Raw genomic sequence first — 16,292 nt, forward strand, 5'->3', positions numbered from 1 at the left:
TAATATTCAACAATTTACTTCTAGGAACCAGTGCAAACAGCCTGAATGTTTGGGCGTACCTGCTGGAACCAAGACCGTGGGAGTGCTGCTCTGTTGACTGGACCATCTGCTTCCCGCAGCTACTCAGGTGAACTGCTTCACTATGTAAATAAAAACTACCAGCAGCTGTTTGGAAGGAAGGTGGTACCAGAGTTCTGTCCACCCTTACACAGGTAAGCATTTTTCTTTAACACGTTTGCGATTCAAATCAGTTTTAAACATCTTTATTATTATTATCAACTTTTGTAAATAATCATCTATACATCTATCTGCAACTCACCAATATCCTTCACATCTGTACAGTTTTTAATTACACCTGTGGTAAATACTTTGTATTAGACGTATTGTTTTTTATATCTACATTCTTATTGCCTTTACTTACTTTACTACCCAAACAAATTACTTCTATGTGTAAACCTACTTAGCAATAAACCCCGATTGCGATTCTGATTGTTTCAGAAGAGCTCATAGGGTTGCAGTATCTGTTCCGGCAGACTGGTCAGGCACTTTGCACCCTGATTCAGAGGAGACTGCTCAGCTGGTTGAAGAGCATAACGTGGAGGACGACGTGGAGGAAGATGAGGGTTTTGCTGAAGTTGCAGACGACCCCACAGTGCTGGATCTGGAGGCACTTCAGGCTCCTTCCGCTCCCACTTCTGGTCCCTCCAACCGCACATACAGTCTCAGCTCCCTGGCCCATAAAACATCCAGTCTGGGCTGAAGTGTGTCTACCCTGCCTGTGACATCAACTGTAACTCCTGACACATCCAGTCTGTCTGGAACATCTGCAATGGCTCCCAACACCATGGCTCCCAGCACCTCCATCACCACAGCTCCCAGCACCTACTCTTCCCTAGCTCCCAGCACTATAGCTCCTGGTAAGGCTGAACAATTAATCTTCATATTATTAAGATTGTAATATGGCCAAGTGCAGTGCGTTGCAAATGACAATTTGTGATGCAAATATGATTATACTATCTGTGCATATTGCAGTTTTTATATGTGTATTAATAATGGCTGTATGTTTTTTTCTAGCTTCTGGCACATCTGCAATGGCCAAGTGGCTAAGTGCCAGTGTTAACAATACTTATGGACCCATGTTTTTTTAAATCCACAGCATCACAAGTGTGTCATAAAATGTCAGTGTTTTATTTTTCAAACTGTTTCATTATTTGCGCAGGCTGTAGGTTACCAAAATGTTCCCGGGTACCAGCACATGGACAGACTGGCCGAGTACCTGGTTGAACTTCGTGATCGGACCTCTCTCTGTCTCAGCAACCAGCAGGCCAGTACTGTTAAAGCACTGTGGGAGAGCCTAGATGAAGGTGACAAGCTGCAGGTGGTTTATGCAGCTCGACATCAGAAGAGACTCTTGAGTGGTCGATTCAGAACACCGAAGAAGCCCTTGAATATGCCTGGTGTGGAGAGCACAACCCGTTGCATGTTAGGCACGAGTAGTGCACCTGCTCAGTGGCCAGACTGTTGTCAGTTGGTGGAGAACGTCTTTATAAGACTCTGCGACCTTCACCCAGGCCCAGTAAGGAAAGGTAAGGGGGCTGATTCAAGGGGGTCCTTAATTTTGAGGGACTATCACAGGATAAGGCAGCTTGTTGTTGGAAACTCTCTGGTGATGCAGGAAACTGAGATTCAGCTGGTGGAAGTGAACCAGAACACCCTCATTCAGTGGTACAACAACAGACAGAAGAGACAGGAGCTGTCTGTGCTGCTCCAGGGTACTGTTTTACCTCTGGCCATTCCTGAGTCCGCAGAGACTCTTCAGGCAGCAAGAGTTCTCCCTGCTCAACCCGTGCCTCCACAACCGCAGCATCAGTACCGGCTGCCTGAGAGTGCAGCAGGTCAGGCAAAACAGAGGCAGAGAGGATCTTGTCAAGTCCCACGTGCCATGTTGCCAAAAGGGCCAAGCAAGAGGCATCTGTTTGTCACACCCCCAGCACCAGGACCCTTGTTGACAACTCAGTTTGTCTCCAGGACAGCAGGACAAAATGTTGCTCTGGTATCAGTTGTCCTTCCTGTGACAGTCTTTCAGGGAACCAGCCTACAAACCTTTGCGCCTACCAGCACAGTGGAAGATGGAGCCATTCCAAAGAGGCCATACAGGAGAACTGTTGAGGCAAACACATGCAAAACGTGTAGCCAGTTCTGCACTGCTGACACTGGACACAGCCAATACCGTAGCAAAGTGTATTGCCCTCTTTCTGAATCCCTGTGATAGCCACTGAAACAGTGGTTGAAGGAAATGAGGAACAAGTTCCCTAAATAATAATGTCAAGCGTATTGAAAATAGCTAATAATTGTAAAATATTGTAAAAAGTCCTTTATAGTGTTAATTTAAATAGTGGTATATTATTCTGCATTTACCGTAAATAGTTATAGTAATAAAGTAGCAAAGAAATAGTAAATATTAATCATACATCAGTTATACAAGTAGCAAATAGTCGTAAACCGTTACAATCAACGACAGATTATTTTTATTGTTATTGTTATTGAGTTGGTCGGAACTAAGTGTTGTATAATTGAGCAATATCACAATCGAGGGAGTGATGTTGTACTGAATATCGTCACATAATGATATTCAGTACAACATCTCTTCCCTGACTGTGATATTGCTTAATTATACAACAGTTACAAGCAGCAAATAGGAGTAAACAGTAACAATCAATAACAGTTCTTTGCTCCAACAAACTCAACTAGTTCCACAACTCAACTTAAACTGGAATTTTGTTGCCAAGCAACCCAAACATTCTCTGTCTACAGGTAAAACTCAGATCAGCTACTTTGTATGATGTACATTTATCTGTATGTTTTACTTCATCATCCATCCATCCATTATCTATACCGTTTATCCTGTTCAGGGGTCGCGAGGGGGCATGGAGCCTATCCCAGTTGTCATTGGGCGACACTTTTGAAATAGTTGTCACCGCAAAAAGCCGCAAATTTATTTATTTTTTCTTTGCGCAAAAAGCCGCAAATTTATTTTCTTTTTCTTTTTTCTTCTCCCCTCTTCTTCTCCTTTAACGGCAGATTGTTCCCCAGCTTGGACGCAGCGCCTTGGACCGCTTGGCCATCCTGACGACTTACCCTAGTATTTTCAGATTCTAGAAATACACCAAAAAAAAAGATCCATCGAACGGTTGAATATAAGCGCAAAAAGGCTATGACTGACATTTAGCTTAGTCGGCTAATAGGATAAACTGCTTGTATATAGCTAAAGGTTTTGTGTATTGCTAGAAACCGACGGTCCTCAAACACAACACGGGACAGGAAGTTTCTGCTTAGAATAGACCAGAGTTAGGAACTAAAAAACAGTAAGTCAACTCTGCCGAGGCTTCATGTTGACTTTCTTTAAGGTAAATTTATTCAGCATTTAGCTTGTAATCGACAGTAAAAGCCGAAAGGGACCGGAAACGGATGACATGCGTCAAAGGGAACGGGCTGGGATCAAACTCGCGCACCTGCGATATGAGACTCGTAGTAAACAGAATCCCCCCCCTCATGTTGATTTTTAATACGGAAGCGCTGTGTGCTGCGCCTCCCATTGGGACGCTAGATTTGAATTCCTAATAAAAACGAAGCGAAATTGTCAGCATGTCTATCTACATGCCATCTACCTGGTGCTGTATAATGAATTGCATCATTAGCACCCGGACTGTACACAACTGGAGTCTATTATAAGAATAAATGTTTTAAAATACGTCTTCTGTTATATAATCAGGTTGATGGTGATTGTGGGGTGATTAAACAGTATAACACACATATAAAGCTTTTTTTTTAAATTAAATATGTTAATGTTTAATTATTCCTCTCTCTTCTCTGTAGAATTATTATCCTACTAAGCAGAAAATGGTCAGTTTATAAATGGTAGAAGATATCATATAAGGTCATGGGCCTTTGTAATTAATGAGTTTTTATAGATTCTTATGTCCCAACACCTCGGGAATACTGCCCTGTGAAAGTGCAAACTGAGTAATATTTTGCAGAAGAAGAATTTGCCAAACTACAGGTTCAGGCCCGAGTATAGTGTGTGCTCAACAGAGTTGTGTTTGTGGAAAAAGTCTTGATATAACATGACATATTTGTCTCATCTACATTATTGCCGACTGTGTAGATATTTTGGAGTGTCGAAGCAGTTGAAGTGTCCAGGAAGCCTAAATGTGCAAATGCTGTAGCTTTTTTACTATCAATAGTGCTCACTTGTATACATTCTGTGGTGTGACTGCTTATAGGTCACAGCAGATACGTGACTGTAGCTGCTGGATTTGCTTATCAGAGCTTTCAGCTATCACTGCTCTTAAGCCTACCGCCATCTGTAATAAACATAGACCTATCTAGCTCATATCCTGTTTTGAACCTGTCAACATGGTACTTTAGTTGACGTGTCTGAACTCCGGGGACAACTGTGTGAGTCATTTCCAGGTGTCTCATTTTTGATGTTGAGTCTTTAAGGAAATGGGGCTGAGCATCCAGCAGGAAGGGATTCCTCCAACTTCAGACATCAACAACATCCCGAATATTACACACATAACGTACGATCAGAGGAATGGGAGCGAGCGTGGAAATGATGCCAGAGTGACCCATTGCCAAGGTCTGTCGGGAGCGCTGTTACCCAGAAATTCTGAGTGTAAACAGTCCACATCAAGGCAAGGGAAATGCCATGTGTCATAGCTGACGTACTTAGTCTCTGAATAAGCAGCATTATCTGAGGTTTGTTGTTCCTGTACAGGCCCCTGGATGAAGAAGACTTAAGTCATGATGCATCTTAAGCATGCACGTAGCCTTTATAAATGCGAGATTTGAGCAAATAAAACCCTTGAAATTATTTTATTACAAGCTATACTTTGGATTTTCTATTTCTTCTCATCATCTACCCCTTTTCAATTTACTGGTCGTGGAGATGGCTCTAAAGTGCAAATGTTTTAAGTTGCTTAAGATATTCCTGATTTCATTTTATATTTTGTTCTTAGCTATGAACACTTTTTATGGTTTGAGACTAATATATTTATAAGTACAACCGTAGCAGTTGCTTTGCTTCTTTTCAGTTTTAAACAATTCTCGATCTTTTAACCTGAAACAGCAAGCATCACATCCCATGCATTAACAAAGCCACAAATAGTTGGAATGCTGGAATAGTTAATATAGTCAGAGAGAGAGTTAAGAGTCAGCTAGCGTCAGCTAACGTCACAAACACACTTTTACTTGATCCTATCAGGATGCATGCTGTCCAGAACAGAACTCTGGGCTTAAAAGAAGAATCATTATTTAAAAGCATGAACTTATACTGTTACTATGAAGTTATTCATGTTCAGATTTGCAAATGATGATGGTCTCACTGGCTCTTTTCTAGCCTTTAATCACAGTTAACCAGGCCAGTTGGTTTGTCGTTCATGCAATCTCAGCTAACACCAGATGGCTCTTCTCGGTCCTGTCAAGATAAATGCTCCGTCAGACGAAACACTGAGCTTGATGATACAATCATGACTTACAATATTACAAGGTCTAGTATTACTTAATGCCGTTGTTTGATTACCACTATAAAGTTTATGCCATTTTTTTTTAATATAAAAATGTAAATTATATTCGTACCTCATCAACTCTAGTCTAGAGCATCCTCGTGTTCTTAACCATAACGGCAATGACAAAACTAACAACAATAATGTTGCTGATATTGATCCAGCTGCAGATGTTGCACGTATTATACAAGGGATGCATGCTTGCGAGGAAGAACATGAAGATGAATTCAGGTGGTGGGATGAATTCGTGGACAGCATCCTGTATGAAAGTGAAGACAGCGATGAGGAAGACACAGTCGCTGTAGTAGAGGAGGAGGGCCCGCTTCCTGGAACACCAAGAAAGAGGGAACGGGATGAGGAGGATGATGAAGAGAGCGACAGTTAAAGATTCAGGTGGTGGGACGAGTTCATGGACAGTGACTCGGAAAGCTGGCATGATACTGATTGCAGCAGCGTCATGTCTGATAATGACAACACTGAGGACGAAGACATTAAAGTCCCAGAAGAAGAAGAGAAGGACCCACTTCCTGCTGATAACACGCAAATGACAAGATAAGAGGAAGATGAAGATAAAGACAAAGATACAGTCAAAGAAGACAACACCTCACCTCCAAGAGGAACCAGGAAGATGACGATGATGAAGCTTTAACAAAATCCAGAAAGTAATACATCAACAACTTAACAGACATAACAAGTCTGTAACACCTCCCTTTCCCCACCTACAAACATCCTCAGCACCCAACTGATCACCTTCACCCCACCTGTTCTTTATCTGGTCCACACCAAGATACCACAAACACGTCCAGGTGTAGACCCAGTCTAAAGCACAGTAGTGGTGTAAACAGAGATACTTCCCTCTTTGACTTTGCCCTCTCAAGGAGTTTTTCCTTGCTCTCATTGAGGGTCTCAGACTTGGGTGGTTGTTGTGTTTTTGTCTAATGGGGCACTAAAGCTCTCAAAATACATAAATAAATAAAAGCTGAATTGACGTGCTCAGTCAATCCATTTGTTTTTGGGAACAAGGATTTATTACTGTCAAACAATAAAATGTCAATGTAATAAAAAAATATTTAAAAGTCTTCAATGGAATTCTTTTCATGATTTTAAAAAAAAATTAACATTATGGATTATTTTCTATCCATATCATATTTTTGAGTACTGATCTTGTAAGAACATTTGTGACAAGATTTTTGCACATTGCTGAAAAACATGTAACTGTTAGCTTTATATAGATTAAATCAATGTGACTTACAGCTATTTCTAACACAAATACAAGGTGTTTTATAACATGTAAAAATGAAAATAAAAGGTTGCAAATCTTACAAACGCAAAAAAACCCCAAGGGCTTAAAACAAATAAGTATTTGAAACTACATGGCTCTGATTGTGTCTCACAAGCTGTCATCAGGCAGCCCGGTGGATTGCTTTGTCTATCCTCCACAGTAGCTGTTAAAAGGGGCTCCCTCACACCGCTGAACTTATAACATCACTCATCTGAATCATTAGTGCGTCTGCTTTTCAGGATGCACGCCGATTAAACTCTGTTGGTGCAGGATGACGGGGCAAGAGCCCGACGGCAGAATGTGGGCCCTCTCAAATGGAAAAGACGGGGAGTGACTAGACATCAAAGACGTGTAGATCTTGCCATTTTAAAGAGCAATATTAAAATTTACTTTAAGTTTGGTCAGGATGTTAGCGGATGTTTTCTGTGTATTTAAAGCCAGCAACTTCTGAAAGCAACCAAGTGAGGGTTCACCAAACTCACCAAACAGTTTTTACAGTTTAAGTGCATGACTAACCCTAATCTCAATTAAACATAGCTGTCTGAAAATAAAAACGTTGCATTAAATATCTTAATTATCTCAATTAAAGCATCAATCAATGCCTAAAGCCTCCTCCAGTTATTCCCACAATACGTGATCACACGCGGAACAGATAAGGATGTTCTATCTCTTAAATGGAACAACCACATTGCAATTAGGAAGCACAATAGGAACATCCTCCTCCACATTGAGGTGAAGAGTTACACCACCCCTGGGAGAATCTGCAGCGTCAAAAACAAGCCAGATAGCGCTGCAGCATACATAGACCAGTGAGAGCCATGCTATTGAAGAGAGAGAGAGAGAGAGAGAGAGGAAGCAATGCAGGCCAGGCTGTAAAAATAGGACATAAGCTTTAATTTAGCATCACCTGTTTTGAAAATAAAAAATCAGAGCCAGTATTTTAAAAGTTTTAAATTTAAATGCTGCTTCTACTTTGAGCGTAAAATTTTCACACACAACTAGAAAGGATTTAAGGATGTTAAGAATCACTCCAGAGCATGTAAGTGAATGAAAAGGAAAGAAATCAGGTACTCAGATCCCCGTTAAAATCAAGCACATCAAGCACAACAGAAAATACAACAGTATATAAAAGCCCTTATTAAAGTGAGGAGTTTACTGTAATGCACATAGTTTTGGAAGAGAGCACATTTCTCAATCCTTTTTCGCCTATACCGATTTGGTAATCAGGCCGCGCTTATGGGTAAATGGAAATCTAGCCTTCTCCTTCCCCGGGTTGGCAGCCATGTGCTGGCCTCCCCATGTGCCTGTATCTGCTTAGAACAGGTGCCGGATCCCGTTCGGCTGCAGCATTCACAGCACAGGTACGGGTGGGAGGCCCTTGGCTGCTCGTACAGTCCCCCAAGTTTTCCAGGGGTCCCCATCTGTGTCCCCGCGCATCCTCTGCCACATGGCACCTGTCCCTCGACGAGTCTGGTCCATTCTTCGTCCGGCGACGTACACGCCTGCCTGCCACCCCACACTCTGCCTGTTGTTGAGCCACAATGAGATGAAGAATAGCTGCACCCATAATCCCTTGCTGTGAGATGTGTGTGTGTTTTTTTTTTTCTTCCTTCTTTTCCTCCTTTGGCCAGATTTAGGGCCAAGTACAAATTGTAAACAGGTTATTATGCTGCTGTAACACACTCCAACTGGAAATGCACTCCGACAACATTTAGTGTTTACTGATGTAAGTGTGTCTTTATCCTTCGCACAGAGTCGTTTAATTTGGTGTAAAGTTCACTGCATTTACTGTGATGAGGATGTTGTAATGGGTTTGTTGTTTTCTGTTTGCAAGGACAAACAGAAAAGACTTCATTTTTTTCTACCAGAATCACTTATTATAACTTCTTCTACTCAGCTTCATCCAATTGCGAATAATTGACCATATTCACACAGCGGCCATTTTCCTCTGACATCAAGCTTAGGTTGGGAAGCTCAAACGCTGTTATAATGTTATACTGTTGGACTACTACTATGTAAGACAGTGTACGGTGAAAATCAGGAGTGACATTGGGCCATAGTTTTGGATATAAACAAGATATTTGATAACTCACAAGCTAACGTTAGAAAATAGCTACTGTTAGTATTTAACCTGTTCCTAGCTAACATTACAATAGCGTTACATGATACTAGAGGAAACGCCTAAATTCTTGCTAACGCTAATGTTAGCAAGGAATTATTCAGCAACTGAAAAGACAGTGTACGGTGAAAATCAGGAGTGATATTTGTTAACTCACTTGCTAACGTTAAAAAATAGCTAATGTTAGTAGGTTATTTAACCAGTTCCTAGCTAACATTTAAATTAGAGAGTGTTACATGATATCAGAAGAAAGGCATAAATTCTTGCTGACGGTAATGTTAGCGATTAATTTTTCAACAACTGAAAAGACAGTGTACGGTGAAAATCAGGAGTGACATTGGGCCATATTTTTAGATAAAACAAGATATTTGATAACTCACTAGCTAGCGTTATAAAACACCTGATGTTAGTATAAAACCAGTTCCTAGCTAACATTATATTTATATAGTGTTATGATATTAGAGGAAAGGCCAAAAGTCTTGCTAACAGTAATGTTAGCAATTAATTATTCAGCAACTGAGAATACAGTGTATAGTGAATATCAGGAGTGACATTGACCCATAAGATATTTGATATGTTTAAACTTAGTAGCTAATGTTAGTATTTAACCACTTCCTAGCTAACATTACATTTAGATAGTGTACCTGATATCAGAAGACAGGCTTAAATTTCCTGCTAACAGTAGTGTTTGAAAGGAATTTAAGCCTTTCCCGTTATATAACTTCTCAGGAAGCTTACATGTTAGCATAGCCTACCTGGTTAGTAAGCTAATGCTGCTGGAGGGAGCTTACAGTAATGTCAGATAGGAGTTTACACCTTTCCTACTCTATTGTGCAACACAAAAAAATTGTAATGTTAGCTAGGAAGTGGTTAGATGCTAACAATAGCTGTTGTCTGATGGTAGCTTGAATTGACACATGGCCCAGTGTCCTGATTTCTAATCAGCTGCTGATCATCCAGGAAGGAATGCTGATGCTAAAATGATGATTTGTCAGATTCTCTATACAGTTTGCAACCTTGAACACAGCAGTGCAACTTTATTTTAACACTTAAGCCTCCCACACTGAGAGTGACAGCAGAGGAAAATGGCTGCTGTGTGAATACAAGCAGCTCCATATATCAGCTTTAATAACAGTAAAGGAAGCAATACGCCAGGTTCATAAAAACTTTCCTTTAGCAGCTGCAATACAAAAGAACACTTAAACACACCCTTACATATATACAGTATGCAAGTTTAAAGGGCAGTTCATTCTCAGGCATTAATATGCCTTAGTCACGTAGTTTCAATGAGGCATTTCCTCTTGACCTACAGTTAATACACGACGAACGTCATATAGCACCAATGGTCACTTCCAGATGTGACGTGATTGGACGCTCCCTCGCTGGCTACACAATGGACACTGGACCAACCAGACAGTGAGCCTCCTGCGAGCCTCCGGAGGACACGATATTTAAAGTGATCACTGCTCACCTCGGCCCCGGCAGATGGATAATACTTTACACAGCTGTGAAAGCGCCTCGTCCACACACACCGAGCCGTACGCGGTTACCTTGACAGTTGGTGTTGAGTTCGACCACCGAGTTGTTTGTTTGCCGAGGGAAGTGACATGACTGCAGAGGAGGAAATAGGAAACATAACAGACTACCTGACAGACTCATTCCACCGGCTTGACCTGAGACTGGAACTCAGCCAGTCAGCAATCAGAGAGAAATAACAAGAGGAGGCTCTTGTTTGTTCAGCCTATATCCTTAAATTCACAAATACCCTAAATCCTGTGATCCTGCAGGAGTGTGAAAGATTCAATCAGTCAAATTAAGATGCAAGTTTATGCAAGTCAAAACAATGTCGTACCCGTGTTTGTTGACACTTAATTTTCCATTTCCTTTCTTGATGATTTATTGCAGCTTGAACAGCAGCGATGGCTGTCTCAGGTTCTCAGCAGACGGCTCAGACTTCAGGTTATGATGACTGACGATGAGTCAACTTCTAAGGAGGAGAGGGTTGAGGAAAATAAGAGAGTGTTTTCCCCACACTTCGCAAAAACTTTAAAAGTGACTCTGTATATTCTCCCGTAGGACATTTTTCTTTGCAGTCATAGAGGATAAATGTTATCCACAGTGTGATCTCCACTTTTGGTGACTTTTTGCAGGTGAACTGGGTAAGCTTTATCAATGACAAACTAAATATACCAATTAAACTATATTAAAATATATTATGTCGTAGTTGTATTCCTTGCTATATCACCGTACAGGCCTTAAAGACTTTATCACTTTATCATGAAACACTAACAGAATATCAAAGGTGTATGAGAACAACACTGCATCTGAAATGCCTGCTCTTCCTGTGTGTCCTAATCTGAGTCTAATGTGATGATGCTTTGTTGACGCGTGAGTCATTGTCCTTGTGCGTGTCACAGTGTCCTACCCTGAGGTGCTGTGTGTGTGATTGCTGAGACATTACCGGGCGTCTTTACCAAAGGGAGTCTGCAGCAGCACCCTGAGCTGACCCTGACGACTGAGGGACTGATGCTGCACCAAAGACTACTTTCTCACCCCGTATGCCTGGGGCACCACCCGTCCAAAATATGCTCAAATGGACCCTCTGCAGAGTGTTGAACCCCCTCCCCCCGCAGGCACAGAGGGTAATGACCTAACCCTGAAGAAATGAGCACAGCATCGGCTAGCTGCGACACATGTATTTGATGAATGTTGTCAGTTAAATCACATTCACTGGAAGGTGTGCTAAAAGCATGTGATCATGGCTGAGTTTGGGTACAGAGAAAGGGGGATTTTCTGCTGCCTGCTCATTGCTTTTGGTGCTTTCGTGAGCAAGGCACAACAGGCCAGGTTGACGAAGCCTCTCCTGGAAAAATGTGGGTAAGTAAAGATGGATAAGTAAGATGCTAATCAGTGCGGCAGTGTTTCCTCCCGCCTGCTGAACAGCGGGTTCCCTTCCCTCTCTCTGGCTCTTTAATGCAGGGCCCAGCCGGGCCCAAACATCCTGACGGAGAGAGGCTTTTCCCTTATCAGTCAGGAAACACCGCTCCTCCGCCACATCCTCTTTACAAGAAGCACGACTCAACCGTTCCCAAAAAATGCAGGAAGACCAGCCAGACTCCAGGATTTGTCAAAAGCCCCCTGAATTCCTTTTATCGAAAAAGAAAAATTCAAGAGAACAGAGAGGGTGAGAGTGGAGGGGAGAGGAGGAGGAGGGGGGAGAAGGAGAAAAACGAGGAGGGTGTAAAACAGTCAACGAGGCCCTGGGATTTATTTTTTTATTTATTTTGCACAGATTACGAAAAAGGTCTGCATCAGCAAGATAGAATACGGGGTGAGGGGGTGGTGGTGGCGGTGGAAGGAGGGGGTCCGGAGTGCCTAAGAATGGCACCCAGAATAAGACTCCGGGAAAACAAAGGACGGTGGAGATGGAGGCGGGCGGCGACGGCTGTGCCTGTTTTACACTAATCCTCTGAACCGGGATGAAATGAAAGCGAGAGGAGACGCATGGAGAAGGATGATGTGACGGAGGGTGGAAAAAGCGAGCAGGGGAGTAGGTGTCAGAATGGGACACCGGCACTACAACAACTACAGGGAGCAAAAAATAAAAGAGTACATGGTGTGAATGTGAAGCGAAAGATGGACACGTAGCACACACGCTTTTACACATTTGTGTGTCAGAACAAATCTACTTAGCAGGAGTATTTATTCATCTGATTGCATTAATTATGTGATGATGATGATGTGTATCAGATCTCCTGTTAAGGTGAAATAATGACATTTTTAAAAGTAAGATGTCTGTGGGCAACTTTATTTATATAAAAATTCAACTTTATTTAAATTATTGTCTTTCACAAACCTAAATCAGCATACAGTTATAGTTACCATTATTATTTTCATCGTAGAGGTTATGATTATATATTATTAAGTACTTGAGAGGAAGTATAAACGCCTGTTTTCTTCATAATACACCATTTTTGTTAAATTGCATAAGAAATGTCCAACTAAAAACCTCATTCAATTACAACTACTGAGGTAAGACTCCCACACTAATGAGAGCGGGAACATATAATACAAACATTCGAATGGGAAGCGTCGAGAATAGCATTACAGTTAGCATTTAGGCGAAACATCAAAGGACTTAAATTAGCTTCTAGAGAGCGTCTGTACATGCCGTAGTGGCAACATTTACAAGTGGACAACAAGTCTTTACGATTGTTCTTCTGGTGTAGAAATTTCGCAACAACTGGAGGCGGCATACTGGAGTTATTTGTGTCTGCGTCCCTGAGTTGTCCATCTCCACTTTCCCCACATTCCTCCATTTTTTCTTTGTTCTTCGCTCGGCTCCAGACAATCATATTGCTCAGTAGTCAGTCCAGGTTTAATAATGGTGGGATGAGGTTGCTAATAGATGCTAATTGGAGATTGAAATTACACGAGAGCACAGAATCTTTCCCTTACTAGCACCCAAACGCAGCATCATCCTGAAATTCTTCACCCACTTTGAACCTTCTCTGGTGAGTCTAACGGGTGTTGTGACCTAGCTTACGAGATGCCGTAGTTGTTGTAGTAGGCTGCCGTAGCGTCCGTCAAAGATGCTAATTTAGAAATTTGAGATGAGAACAGAGAATCTTTCCTTCACTAGCACCCAAGTGCAGCATCATCCAAAATTTCCTCACCCATTTTAAACCCTTTAGTGTCTCAAGTCCAATGGGTGCTGCGACCTAGCTTACGAGATGCCATAGTTGTTGTAGTAAGCCGCCGTAGCGTCCGCCAGCACCGAAATGAGGCTGGTTTCTGAGGTGCTGCTGCTGGGACACGTCGTAGCGGCGGACGCTACCTGGATGTGTCCTGTGACGGTCATGCTGCCGCCCTGCTCAGGGTGGAACCCGCTCCCATTGGAGTTCAGGTACTGGTCGAACTCATTGCGGTCCACCTCGCCCAGAAGCTCCGCCTGGCTGAGCTGGTCCAGAGTCTCCAGGTGACCATGTGTCTCTGGAGGGGGGGACAGCTGACCCAGGTGGCCCTGGTGGAGGCCGTGGTGGATCTGGGGGAAAGATGAGGTACTGTAGTAGGACAGCGGAGGACCAGGGATGAGTCCAGCACCAGAAGCAGTCTGGGACATGTGGGAGATATGAGATATGTGTGAGCCCCCACAGTGGATTTGGGTCTGGGTGTAGTCAGTGTGGTACGGGGGCGGGCTGCCCATGTGGGTCTGATTCTGGTGGTGCTCGTCTGGACAGGAGGAAGAGCAGGAGACAGAGGGGCTACCAGAGTAATAAGAGGGGGGGACGTGCTCGTGGTCCATGGCGTCTAAGGGGGACATCTCAGGAGGGGTGGGCAGGCCGTAAGGGTAGGTGTCGAAGCTGCTGTTGGATCCGGCAGGGTCTCTGAAGCTCCTGACGCTGGGCAGAGCCGGGCTAGGGCTGGAGAACCTGACGCCCTCGTCTTTGTCGTGAGGGTGGCAGAGGGCTCGCTGCTCGGGCAAGGCGTTCTGATCGGGGGCCAGCCCGCTCAGCAGGAAGCCGGGGTCCACGCGCTTGCAGATGCGTTTCAGCTGCTTCTTCCGGCGAGGACGATACTTGTAGTTGGGGTAGTCCTGCATGTGCTGCACCCGGAGCCTCTCCGCCTCCTCCACATAGGGCCTCTTCTGAGGGGGGGTCAGGGCCTTCCACGACTTTCCTGTGAGAAGAGGAGAAAGATTTATTTTTATGTTATCAAAAAATCCTGAATACATTTCCACTGGTTCGTTTTTCTCATACTCTTACAATTTCCACAACTTGTTAAATATCCCAGAAAATATACATTATACTCCGTCATATATAAACTTGGAGGATTATATTGCTTTTTCTGACTAAAAATAAAAACTTTATAAATTCATTCTGACAATGGTGAGATTTTACAATGTTTTCCAAAATTAAACAAAAAGTAAATAGCACTATCAAGTAATAAGATTTCCTTATCTCAAAAAACTAAATTATTTACTTTGTCATTTACTTCTACCGTGTTTGAAAATAAAATAAAAAAGAAAAACATCTGTATTAAAACTTTCACGGCTGCCTTAATATCCAGCTTCGCTTGTGGTTTGTAATTGTTTCGAGAAACGAAACTCAAAGATACAATTTCGCTTTTATTAAATACACGCGCACACGTGCATTTTTCACCTTTAAAAATAAACGCATATTTTACAGTGAGGCATCGCTGTTCACGAATTGGCTTTAAATAATTGCGAGAGTGCCAGATTTTAGGTTTAACATGAAACACTAATCCAAGAAGCTTAAATCCAACGCAAAATTAAACATTATCTCCGTTTCTGTGACGTAATGTGAACGAATTTTAGGACGCACTGATTTTTAAATGTAGGCGATTTTGCGTTGCGCTTCTTTGCGTGTTTAATTTACTTCATAAAACTTCTAACAAAGTGCAAATAAAAGCCGTTGTTCATTGGTTTTTCTTCACATTTCTTGTGGTTTTTATTACTTTTGTTTTTGAGATTTTAATGCACTTTCTTTTTCAGCGTCAACTTTAATAAAGCCTGTAAAACACCCGAGGCCTGATGGGAATTACAAGTGTGTGTGAACGGTAAAAATAATCTAAAAAATGTCAGCTGGTAATAATAATAACGACAATTATATTAATATTTGACCGATATTCACACAACTTAGAACTTTAAAAAACTTTTTCATCTCACCTAACATCTTGCTGAGCTCGGCGTTGTGCAGGTCTGGATTCTGCACCGCCAGCCGTTTGCGCTCGTCTTTGGCCCACACCATGAACGCGTTCATGGGCCGTCTGATCCGCGGCTCCGGAGCCTTGTCCCCGGCGGTCCTGTGCGGGCCATGTCCGTCCGCCACGTCCCCGTCTCCTGGAGGACACTCGAAGGACTCGGGCCACGACGAGTACGCGCTGATGAGGGCTGCCATCTATCCGCGCGCGCTCTCCTCTCCAAACTTCAGACGCGCGTCTCGCTCTGTCTTAAAAAGTTGCGCTGTCTAATTAAAACGCTCAAAAAAACCAGAAACTGACTTTAAAAAAAATCCAGCGTTGTTTCACACACTGACAGATCAGAGGTGCTACAGTCTGAGGTGAGACCAGGTTCTGTAGACAGCACAGATGTGCGCAGCGGCTCCTGCCTGTGAGTTATGATTCAGTGTTTCCTGCTGGATGGGGGGAGCGCTTTATATTTGAGGAGCAGGTTCCAGGAGAAGCCCCGGAGGACTCTCGGCTCCTCCTTGATTGCAAGTTGAGCCCCGTGAAAAAGAGAGAGAGGGACAGAACAGCATTTCAACACTACTCACTACTTAAACCGGCCTCACAACAAAACAAC

At 42.8% G+C, this 16,292-nt stretch overlaps 1 protein-coding gene across 1 annotated transcript; it reads right to left on the reverse strand.

Moving 5' to 3' along the window:
* Positions 1-12,296: 12,296 nt before the first annotated feature.
* sox7 (SRY-box transcription factor 7) lies at positions 12,297-16,102 on the reverse strand. The gene is made up of 2 exons (XM_069657602.1): positions 15,657-16,102; positions 12,297-14,647 (listed from the first exon to the last, which is right to left on the reverse strand). The coding sequence occupies exons 1-2, from the start codon at positions 15,886-15,888 to the stop codon at positions 13,695-13,697; spliced, it is 1,185 nt and encodes a 394-aa protein (XP_069513703.1). The 5' UTR covers positions 15,889-16,102; the 3' UTR covers positions 12,297-13,694.
* Between the last annotated feature and the right edge of the window lie 190 nt (positions 16,103-16,292).

Source organism: Semicossyphus pulcher, unplaced genomic scaffold (genome assembly GCF_022749685.1).
Source record: "Semicossyphus pulcher isolate SPU_LCO1_2020_fin unplaced genomic scaffold, fSemPul1.0.p SCAF_11, whole genome shotgun sequence".
Taxonomy (NCBI): Eukaryota; Metazoa; Chordata; class Actinopteri; order Labriformes; family Labridae; genus Semicossyphus; species Semicossyphus pulcher.